This window comes from Sander lucioperca, chromosome 6 (genome assembly GCF_008315115.2).
Source record: "Sander lucioperca isolate FBNREF2018 chromosome 6, SLUC_FBN_1.2, whole genome shotgun sequence".
In the NCBI taxonomy this organism is placed as follows: domain Eukaryota; kingdom Metazoa; phylum Chordata; class Actinopteri; order Perciformes; family Percidae; genus Sander; species Sander lucioperca.
Window position 1 is genome coordinate 2,495,889 of NC_050178.1, and position 12,305 is coordinate 2,508,193.

Sequence of the window (12,305 nt, forward strand, 5' to 3'; positions counted from 1 at the left end):
AACGCCATGTGGCACACACCAGTCTCATCTTGTTCCCTCTGTCATGCTCACAAACAACCACGCACATACACAAACATGCTATTTTGGCCATGAAGCAACGAGCTAATGAGCACAAAGCAACCCTGATTGATCATGAATAATTAAACATGGGTGGTACCTGGAGATGCCATATGCCTCATGCTCTCAGCTGCTCCAACGTGGACATACAAACAGATCTGTCCAGAGACTGAATTGAACTATAATGTGAGTGTTTATGAGTGCAAAAGCATGCAGTTGGTAGTTTGCCACAGAGGGAATCCCACTTTTTTTTTTGGGGTCCTGAAAGCTCGACAGAGCAAAATAAATGAATAAGTAAAGACTATTAATTTGTGTTGCAAGGCCTCAGCTGTCTGTGCCTGATGCCCTTTTCTATAAGGTGAACGCCTGATGCAGGAGCAGCTGCCGAAATGGGCCTGGGTCTGGTCCTGCTGATTGATTGGGCGTAAACTGTTCACGGCTGAGGTGACAAGGGGACCCCTGGGGAAGGGAGGGGCCGAGGGAAGCCTTTCTCTTATAGCCTGGAAATGGAAACCCTCCCTGCGGCTTCACAATATAGAGACTAACCGGATAATGCTCTAACTAATGGAGATAAGTAGAAAGGGGAATGGATACCTCAAAGTAAATGTGGTCTGCTTTCGGTGTGATAGTTTTCAATTTGAATAGCAGCGACCATTTCCTCTTTTTTCCGGCTTCTCTAAGAGATTGTTGTCTTTGTAGCCTCCTATACCTCGTTCCCTGCTGTGTATTGTATAAGACCTGCACCATTATAACCCTGAAGGCAGCGACTTTACAGAGCTGTGGTGGGAGTCCATGGGTCATAGATGAAGACAGACGAAGAAAAAAGACTCCTTACCTTCACCCAGTGTCTGCTTCAGTAAGTCATGCTTGGCCTGCAGCTTAATGATGAGGTTACTGCCATTCAGGTACTCCTTGAATTTCTACACAGAGAGATGAAGGCAACAATGAGCGAGCAGCAACACTAATCCACTGTAACATGAGCCCAGTCAAACAATTCAGTGTCGCTCAAATCAGCATGAATTCAATCTGTTCTAGTTTTAATTTAATTTCTATTTTCAGAGCATGTGGAAATGATGACTGATGCCTTGATTTTGAAAAGCAGCACAAAGCTGGAGTTCTAGCAGGCCGGCGGCCATTAACAGTTTGGAACGATAGACAGATCAAAATTGACATGAACTCACCGAAAAGTAGAACATTTCAGTCTCTTGTTGGTTCGCCCTCCTCTTGGCTACATTCAGCTTGCTCATGTAGGACTCGGAGGCCACGGACTTAATGGATTCAGTGGAGCGGCTGTGTTGGAAGGCATCCGACACGTCAAAGTCCTCTACCGTCAGCATGTCCTGCAGCGTTTGCATGGTGGCATCCAAGGTCTTTCTCACCTGCACAGATGGGGGGAAATAGAAAGCAAAGTAGATGACAAATGAAGCATCATATCTTACTCAGTCTTGCTCATATCTTCATTTTTGTGGCTATTTTTTCCAAGCCTTGATGGAACCAAAATAACTGATGCCATTTTCAAGGACAAGAGTGAGTGATTTACGGCACAAAGACAAATTGACCCCTGAAAAATACATGACCTTGAATTACACTAAAATGACGTCAAGCAGCATTTAAATATCAGTCCAGAGCGACCCGCACGTCGGGCATACATCAGACTAAGACTTGAAAATGAAAAGTGTCTGGTAGACAAATTGTATGTGAAATTACTGAAGGAGGCTTTTTGTTTAGGGCTAAGATTGATAAAGCTCATTTCCAGTAATGGCAGGGCTCGTCCATTATCCTCCAGAGCATAAGACACAGGGAGACAGGGAAGAGGCAGAGCCATTGTCATAGAAGAATCTAACAGGCCCTGGTTATTATAGCCTCCATTTGCACCTTTGTGTCTGTTGTTCTTAATGAGAAAGTCCTCCCTTCATCACAAAATAGACAATTTCATATATAACTTCACAGAAAACATAACATTGGCGCTGTGACAATCTTAATATATTCTTGCCTCCCGCAGAGCAAGGGTCATTGGAGTGTAATTGCAATGAGAACAGATGGTGATGTGTCCCTCCTACTTGGCTCTGGGGTAAATGAGACAGGGCTTTCTGTTTTAGGGGGGTGGGGCAAAAGGTGGTGGCGGAGGGGGTGCTGGACAGACACAGGGCCATCATAAATCCTCACCTCCTCATTCTCAATCTTTAGCGTAGCTAGGCGAGACTGCAGTTGGTGGTAGCGCATCAGGAGTTCAGTCTGGACAGGTTGCTGGGCGCTCACCTGGCACACCTTAGGAGGCGGAGGAGGAATCATGGGTTGCAACAATCAAAATAGATCCATCTGAAGCTTAAAATGTTACTTTGTAAAAAAAAAAAAAAATGAAAGTAAAAACATTCTTTAGCATTTAAAGCATCTCACCTCATCTCCCATGTGTGGCAGGTACTCAAAGCGCATTGGAGGGCAGAACACCTGGTTGTGCATATCCATGATCTTGTGCTTGTCACTGCGGGAATCCAGGTTGTCCACTGCATTCTCTATGATATCCAGTCCCTCGTGGCGTGATGTCTCCAAAGTGTACTCTGCAGATAAGTAGGTCCTGAGGGTGCGCGCCAAGCTAGCGTGGTAGCCTAGGTCACAGCACTGCGGAAATAAAAAAAAATATCTGATAAATAACCAGGAAAACACTCTGTAAATGTGGTAGATGGAATTGTAAAATATAATCTAAAATAATAAAAATGAACACCATGCCGAAAAACTGCCCTCTCCGTTAAAGTTTCAAGACTGTTTCACCGAGTGTGCTCTGTTGCACCTGTAACCACAGCCAGCAGTGATGTCCTGGTGTACTGACCACACCCTGGAGTACACTTCTACATCACTGCAGCAACATGGACAGTTATGCTACTGGAAGCTAGAAACAAATAGCAAAAGATTTCCAACATGGTGTTAAATTGCTCTTTAATTTGACAAATCAATTGGTCAATCAAATTTATCAGGGAATGTGGAATAATTTTAGTTGTGAATTCTGTTAGTTTGAGCACCTTTCATGTTTAGACCTATTTAATGAACTAAATCCCAAATTACATCCTGATACGGGTTAACTTTCAAAAATAGAAGTAGAGTTCACAGAATTACAGGAGCTAGCACAGTAGGACACCAGGGATAATTACAGAGCATTATCATACAGAGCTGGATGAAGTAACCTAATTAAGCAGAGGATGGTAGTGAGGAGGTTTAGAAGGATCTTGAGGCAGCTGACAGCTCTGTGAATCCTTAAGTAAACACTCTTTAACACTCTAAAGCACTGAGGAAGCAGTCTCTCTATTTTGGCGCACAAGCCTTATTGCACCACTTAGTCAAAGTGGCTCAATAGACTAAAGACTAAAGGGAGTAAATCAGCTTCTTTTTAACAAGAAAAATGAGTGAGAACACATTCATATCTGCAGCAGCAGCCTGAAGGAAGCAGATGACCGGAGAAGGAAGATTAGATAGACTCTTTAATCCTACCACTTTCATGTTTTTTATATTATCATCTTTCCCATTAGAGCTGTGGAAACATACTGTCAGTGCATATACAGTGCATATATATACTGCATATTAATATTGGCAAATAATTCTCATTTATTTTGTATGCCACTCATTTAATTTGAAATATATTCATGTTTATATAGGCTGCATTTTATTTATTTGATCAAGGTTTACTCAAATGTTTTTACCCTCATTAATAATACCTCACACAATCAATTTAAAATCCTTAAATTTTAACTCAGTCGGGTAATGTATGCAAACCACCATGTAGTGAATAACTGTTTTATTCTTTTTTTGCTGTATGCTATAGCTTACTATAAGTTCATCCATGGAGGTAATTAAACTTAACCATATTAATATATCTTCCAAGTAGTCTAAATACTTTATCACACCACTGACCAAGCTCATTCCTCACATCTTTCATCAGTTCTAGGTAGCGCAAAATAAACTCCACATGTTGTTCAGAACTACACTTCAACAGTTTAAAGTCACTGATGCTGACTGACAAAGCTGACTTCTTGCTGCGTGAGCGTCTGGTGTGATGTTAGATGTCAGTTACTCTGACATGACAAACAGACCCTTTATCCTCCTCTGCCCCACTTGTGGCAGCCAAACCAGTCAAGCTCACAATCCCATTCCTTGCAGCTCAGCAATATTTGGGATGACATGGACCTTTCAGTTTCAACACACTGGATCCATCAAAGTGGCAGGGATAGGGCACTATCATCAGTCACTCGGTGTGTCCAGCTACCACCAACATATCACCATTACATTGCATATAGCAGAGACATACTCTTTTAATGCTATTTTAACTGTAATTGTTTGAAATAATGTAATGTTCATTATATTCTCAGAAAGCTCACTAAAATCCCATCTTATCATGCCTGACCTGGAAAATGTGCATCTATCACTGTGACTAATGAAGTGGCGTATGGTGGTTTGGCCTCAAGGAAAAATGTGACAACCAAGCTATTAGCACAGAGACAAGGGGGGAAATATTGAAGGGCTGACAGGTTAACATCGGAATCTTAATAGTAAACTCTTTTGTTTGGTATCGACAGCCACAAAGTCCACATTCATTGCTATCTGTCTCTTAAACTCTGCGAAATAGCTCTTTGTTACAAAGTATGACTTCATGGGGATGATTTAACCTTGGTATTTACTCATTAACAGTTAATGAGAAAAACAAGATTGAATACAGTATGCAACATAGTATAACAAAAAAAACGCAAAATACAGTTTTAGAAAGACCTAACTTGCTTGCACAACTAATTCAAATAACAGACTACAATACTGTAACTAACAGCACATTGGTTCTGAAAACAAAACCTTCACAAAGATACAAGAAGACACAAATCTGGATGGAAAAAAATAAACCAGGGGGATGAAAAAAACTTAACAGACAACAGACATGAACTGTGTAAAGGCAATGAGATTAGACAGTAAGACAATAACATCACAAAGTCTCAAAGTTTCATCTCCCTTAAGAGGGAGCTGTATGTCTGTGTGCACATCTAAAAGGAATACATGTATACAGAATGTTTGAATGATTCTGTCTAAAATGGTCAATAAAGGCTTCCTCATCTCAATGTTCATCTGTCTGTGCAGGGTGACTGGTAGCAGGTCACCCAACCACATTAACCGCATTCATGCCTGCACAAACACAGCCTTTGCTCACCAGCTGACTTTGACCAACTTCCAACCATTAGTGGTTTGCTAAACAAAGACATCCTTTTAAACCCTGGTAAGACTTTCCAGCAGTGCTACTGGTTCATAACTTGAATAAAAGTGACTTTTAAATTTAAGTGTTAGATGTAGGTTTTCTGGACATACAAAAAGGGTATATTGGTAATAATACAGGGAATATAGTGTCAGAATTTGAAATGCTCCTTCCTCTGCTCTGACCCATGAAAGGAGAGACCACAGAAGGAAAGCCAAGAGAGAGTGAGTGTGTGTCTTGGGTCATGGTTTTTACTTGGTGACAGTTAGAGGAAGACAATCACAAGGTCTTGTCTCTTCTCTCTCTTCACATGCTGCGTTTGTCGCAGCAAAGCTCCCAAAAGCAGCATCAACGAAAACAAATGAATGAGGATGAGACAGAGGAGTCAACACTGATGGAGTCCCTTGAAAGAATCAGTCAAAAATATCCTTCTGTAGCTGCGTGATACTGCAGATCGCTGGACTAATATTCATGTCAACAGCAGTCAGTCACTCACTCGCATATCAGTGTTAATCCTGTTGTGCAGGGATTAAAAATGGAAAAATTATGGCAAATACATTCATTGGGGCCAAAAGAGCAGCTTGGAAACAAACAGCTAACAGGCTGAGAGTGAATGAGACTTCAGAACAGATGGTGAGAAAAGCGACAGTGTTGCAGAGTTAAATCAACATCAGAAATCCCGTCTGGGAGATGTACACAAACACATGTGCCTAGCGCATACTTACATCAATCATATCAGAGACGTCATGGATGTAATATTTTGCCACAACTGCATTTGTTGCTGCCAGGTTCAACAAATAGTCATTCCGGGCTTTTGTGCATTTCAGCTTATTCTCTGAATACTTGGCTTGCCTCTGGGGAGGAGAGAAGAGACACAGCAGATGAGGAGAAAAACCATCAGTGCAGGAATATCAAGCAGTAGGGAGGGTTTGAGTGTGTGCTCAGGCAGCTGCAGCTTTGGGACCATCAGACAGGTAGAGATGGCAGGGAAAGTTTGGAGGCTGTAGAGAAGCTGCCTCTAGATAGTAACGTGTTAAGTGCCACAGCCAGGCTTGCATTTAGTCATTATTCTGTCTCTAAACACTGAAGTACCAGAGGATGCAGAGTGTGGATGCTCACAAAGCACTTAAAGAGGCTCTGGCTTTAGTAAGTTGTACAGTTTTAAAAGGTGCTTATTTTTAGGGCTGCCCCCTCAATTAGTCTACTAATCGGCTGTTTTGGTCTTAGTTGACTAAGATTTCTTTAGTCAATTAGTCATTTTTTATGCTTTTTTAATGCTGATTGACTTTTTTTCCAAGAATGTTATGAGCACATCTCTTGTCAACACAAGATTTAAAGTGTTGCTTTGCATTAATCATTGTGGAGACACTACATTTTTTTTTTAAAGATTATTTTTTGGGCTTTTCCGCCTTTATTTCTGACAGGACAGCTAGGTGAGAAAGGGGAGAGACATGCAAGGAATCATCACAGGTCGGATTCGAAACCCTGGACCTCTGTGTCGAGGCATGCGCCTGCTCTACCCACTGACCCAACCCGGCCACAGAGACACTCAGTTTTACAGATCTGTCGATTAAATCAACTAATCGATTAGTCGACAAAATCGTATGAGCGTTAGTTGACTAATATTTTTTTTAATCAAGGACATCCCATATGTACTGTATGTATACGGGCATACGTGTGTATATATATATATATATATATATATACATATATATACGTACAGTATATACATACGTATGTATGGGTATGTATGAAAGGATTCAACAGCTTAGTAAAATGTAGAATTAAAGGAACAGTTTGACATTTTGGGGACAACGCTTATTCACTTTCTTGCAGAAAGTTAAATGAGAACATTGAGTCTGTAAAGTAAATATGAAGCTGGGGCCAACAGCTGGTTAGCGTAGCTTAGCATAAAGACTGGAAATGGGGGAAGGAGTTAGCCTGGCTTTGTCCAAAGGTAAAAAACCACCAGACTACCAGCAACTCTAAAGTTCACTTATTGACATGTTGTATATCATTTGTTTAACTCGGACAAAAACTAAAGTGTAAAGACAACAACAGGGTAGATTTTGTTAATTCCCAGGTAAATGGAACGCAGCGTAACTCCCAGCAAAAAAAACCAAAACGAAACAGCGTATTTCCCAAAGTTCCTTTAAAATACAATTTTAAAAGTATTTACATGGACTGCATGATAGAAGTCCAAATGTTAAGAGTTTAACTTAGATGGTTGGGTATTTGTGTGTGTCTGTATTTCCAATGTGACTTTAGATAAATACATGCAATTCTACTTAGAACTGAAAAATATAAAAAAATAACCACATTTTCATTAAGTGACATTTGTACTGGAAACACACAACACATTGATTTTGCAAACTCGTGCCTAACAGTATGGACAAAGTAGTTTCACCCGACTCAGAAAGGCCTTAGGCTACTGCTGTTTGAAATATAACTAAAGCATAAACATTCTAAAGCAGAGTAATTTTGCCCATTCTTTGTTTGTTTGTACATTTCACAATACATGGACATTTTATTTCCAATTCCACAAAACCATTATGATGCAAATTACAGCAGTGGGTTAGAGGAAAGAAGATTAACTTTTTTTCTTCCTTTTCCTGAAAAGTAATGAGACAAAAGCACAGAAGAAAAATATTCATTGCCACGCTGCTTTATAAATAGTGTTCAGTTCCCAAGCCAAGAAGCATCTCTGAGGAGGGAGAGACGCTGTCGTCCTGACAGCCTTTTGATTTCCTGAACCTGAGAGACAACGGGAGTTTCATTTGCATGAAGAAATTCCAGAAGAAGATCCAGAATAAAAAAGGCATGTGTGCATCTAAAGTGCATCATGCTCCAGAGACCACCAGCCCTACACTGAGAGCAGACAAACTAGAAATTTGCGTAAGATGGAAAGAGAGTTGTGTTATTTGCTGGGAGTACTGCAGTTTGCTCAGTGCGTATCTGGCTGCAGACCTTCAGTATTCTCCTGAGACTTTCTGACATTATATTGCTGCCTATCTGCTGGTCTATCTCTATTCCTCTCACTCTCTCCAAGTGAACCCAACAAATAGAGCTAGTTCTCCATTTACAGAACTATTCAGCTTTGAGAAGCTGCTTAAACTGCAATAACTGAATATTACACTTGCATATTATCATCTTTTACTGTAATTGAACTTGTCAGCAAACTTCCAGCAGACATGGAGCAACATCATTCATTTGGAGTCCAATTTCTGACTACCTGACAAATGTAAGTCCAATATTTACACTCCTTTTAACTCTGTTCTTGTTCTTTACTAACTCCTGAGGGAAATATCTGACTCAAGCTGCTAAATGTGCCATTGTGTTCAGCAGCTGGTCGCTAAATTTGTTTGTATATGCCGTTGCATGCGGTGCTGGGTAGGCAGTGTACAGTGACAAGTTGAGGGCACGAAAACCAAAACAATGAGCTAAAAGGGGCTATAATCTCCATAGAGCTGTGAGGAACTGCAGGTTTCAGTGTTAATTCAATGTGGGTTCCTCACTATGAGCGACCCCTTTCACATTGCACATAGCCATTAGATGCATTGTTGTTATTATTATTATTATTATTATTATTATTATTATAAAAATACTGATTACAGCAGCTTTAAAAAAACAACAACTGATGGTTCTAGATTTTTAGCAAGAAGACTGAAGCTTAATGGCACTACATGTATTACTGTATGTAAACAAACACAACACTATCCATCCTTTATACTCACCTTCTCTTTCATCTTCTCAATTTTCCTGACGAAGCTACGTCTTGGTTGGCGGTCCTCGTGGCGCAGCAGGTTAACGTTGAGATCTCCGGACTTGCTGAACTGCTTCTCCTCCTGCTTCTCAGCGTCCTTCAGCTTGCTCTCTGCACTGATGCTCTCAGTGTGGTACATGTGGTATGTTTTCATCACCTGCAAGAGGAGCATGACAGATATTACGTTAGTCGATTGAGAGAAAACTAATCGGCAACTATTTTGATAATTGAATAATCGTTTCAGTCTCAAATGTGTGGATTTGCTGCTTTTCTTTGTCATGATGAAAGTTAATATATACATGTAAATATATTTGGGCTTTGAACAGTTGGTCACACAAAACAGGCAAATTGAGGACAATACTGTGGGTTCAGAGAAATTGTGAATGGCATTTTTCCACAGTTTATTTTTAAATGTTTTATAGACTAATTGTTGCAGTCCTATATAAAATAATAAAAAGTGAATGGACTTGTGCATTATGCAGAAATGCAGGGGCAGCTGTCTAAAATCTAAATCAGTATTATTATACAGTATTATTAGTAGTATTTTAGTCAGCCAGCCATAAATATGTAGAGGTGGCCACTGCTGGGAACTGTAAAAGGACATGTAAGCCCTGATTCAGTTTGATGATTGACATAGATACCACCAATCATAGAAACTTGGTGTATCGACTTGAGAAGTGGTATAGATGGTTTAACAAGTGTCATGGTAAGCCAAACGTGGAAAAAAAAGCATACCACAAAGACACGTCTGTGCTTTTGTGCTCATAAACCCACTCACACACAAAACCCCACATCTTTACATTGACTTACAACAGTATTACTGCTGTGTTGATACTGCTGTGTTGATACTGTCATATTTCCACCAACAATAAAGAGATAAAAAGGAAAGATCACATTTCTCAAGTTCCACTGTGTCATTTCCTTCCAAAATCTGGTTTGATTTGAGCTTTTTCATGGTGGCCTGGTGGATCAATTTGGGTGTCGATGCAGCGGTAACACAGATGTCACTACATGTGGAATACTTCAAGTGAATCCAAGGGCTTGGCTGTCAAATCTTCAACTCACCCCCTCTTCACTGTGACTTTCCCTGCCTCTACTGTAAATCATTTCTACAGTAACTCTCCCCAAACTTCTTTATTTTCAGCTCTTCTGTGCAGCAGAGTGGCGGCATTTGTTTTCTGTGTTCTCTGCAGTTACCTCTTTACTTTGATCTCTACTTAGACACTCACACTTTTGACACTCAGACATCCCACTCCAACATGGCGATGACAAGACTTTAGTGACAGAAAGCCCTTGTTAGACAAGCCAGAAGCATCCTGCATCTTTAACTCGTCCCAGATGCTCAATGAGAGAGTCTCTCCTCTTGGAAGACCATGCTTAAGCCTCGTAAAGGAACGTCCAGATGTGAGCTGAGTATTTCAACGTCTCGAGCATTCAGGATTTTCTATGAACACCTCAGGATGTTAGACAGTCAACCTAAACAGTAATTTATTTGTTTCCTGTGAGCAAGTAAGCAATGTTCACTTGGTGCTGAAGTTAAGCAGTGGGGTTCCTTTTATCTCTATAAGAGCTGCTCATCAAAATCACATGTTTTCCATTCAGTCACTTGCAACTATAATTTTCCACTGACCTCCAACCCTGTGATAGTAATATATTTACCAGTGCTGCCACTTGAGGAGGCTCTATTCATTCCCCTATGTGTGCTGTGTGAATAAATAGTACTCCTCTCCAGGTGATGCAGAAACTCTTAGAAAAACAAGAACAACAGAGTGACAAAAAGCTGCAAGGCAAACACCTGAATATACCGTAAATAGATAGAATAAAAGCCACTAGTCTATTCTCAGAGTGACAAAGCTCGACAACAATGCTACTCCATGAAGAGAGAACTAGGCTAACACTCCCCAAACTGTTAAACCCTTTCTTTCATATTCCTCTGAAAACGTGCTACATTTGCAGCCAACTTTAAACCATCTGACTACAGGACCTGCAGCTAAAGCCACAAACTCATTTGCAGGAAGACTGAGCTTCAGCTGTGTCTACAGGAAGTGTGTGTATAGTTGAGTCCTCTGATGACAGCCTAGGGCTATTTAACTCCTGCAGTTTCTGAGCTGGTGAAAGAAACCCAACAGTGAGAAGTTTTTCATAATGAATGCAAGGCGAGCTTGGCTCCTATTCAACATACATCTAAATATTCTAGGGAATTGGGTAGGGACCATAACATCATCTATAAATATAGTTGGCAAGGACATAAAACGTGAGCAAAACAACTCTCAAGAAAATTTGATGCCATCTTTATTAAAACAGTGGATCAAAATTAGGCCCAAAGAAGTATATTCAATGCAAGAGCAACTTGGGTATGAAAATATTTTTAAATAGACCAAATGATATTGTAGATACTTTTTAAGAAGGTTAAAATATACCAATCATGCACAATATAAATATAATAATAATAATATAAATCTGTTTTTTGTTTTTTATATATATATATCTGAAATATAAAAATCTGATGTTTTTTTCCCCCCAAATATGCAGCAGCTATGATATTTTTACATATTTATTTTTCCATTACTAACTAGCTGTGAGTAAATGTTGTTAAATACTGCTGAGAAAACAATGAATGAACTACAAATGAGTACATGAATGAATGGAACCAGCACCCAGGCCTGAGATCGAGATTGTCATAAAATAACCGTGTTTGAGACTGAAGAGCAGACATCAGACAAAAGGTGGTGGATCAGAAAGATAAGATAAGCTTTATTGATCCCAGTGGGGATATTAAGTCAGTGCGGCAGGAAATTAAAACAAGTTCAAGCTAAGAAAACTGAATTTCCCTGAGATATATGTCGCTGGCTCTTCATACATTCTGGCTTTTTCTATTTCTCATTTGTGTTGGTATTGATGACAAGCCACAACAACGAAAACAACAACAGGATCTTCAATCTCAGTAACACTCCTGCTGCAGCATCATTCTTTAAAACGTTAAACAACAGCTTTAGCTCACAGCCTTACCTCTCACTGAGAAACAAGGGATCCAAATGGGATTTCACAGTTTTCTTTCACCATGATGTGTTTTGTTGGAAGCCAGTGAAAACTGTTAGAAAATACCACAAGGCAACCCCATGTGGCCACGCTATTGATTTAGCTATTTCTGTACAATCAAATACTAACAAGGGTGCAGTCCTGAAAGACTATACTTCAACAGACAGCGTTACTGCTGCCTGAGGGTCATTTGTGAAATAACTTCTATGCCTACCTGTGCAT

The 12,305-nt window shown here is 40.0% G+C and overlaps 1 protein-coding gene across 3 annotated transcripts in view; it reads right to left on the reverse strand.

Moving 5' to 3' along the window:
• srgap3 (SLIT-ROBO Rho GTPase activating protein 3) overlaps nt 1-12,305 on the reverse strand; it is a 61,123-nt gene that overhangs the window by 15,264 nt on the left and 33,554 nt on the right. For all 3 annotated transcript variants that reach the window (XR_004897599.1, XM_031287442.2, XM_031287444.2), the window contains exons 5-10: nt 9,016-9,201; nt 6,007-6,135; nt 2,455-2,676; nt 2,224-2,325; nt 1,239-1,436; nt 893-977 (exon numbers count right to left, since the gene is read on the reverse strand). Coding sequence is in view for 2 of the 3 variants with exons in the window: in XM_031287442.2 (XP_031143302.1) it covers nt 893-977; nt 1,239-1,436; nt 2,224-2,325; nt 2,455-2,676; nt 6,007-6,135; nt 9,016-9,201 (922 nt within the window). In the remaining variant the exon portion in view is untranslated. The remainder of the gene's footprint in view (nt 1-892; nt 978-1,238; nt 1,437-2,223; nt 2,326-2,454; nt 2,677-6,006; nt 6,136-9,015; nt 9,202-12,305) is intronic.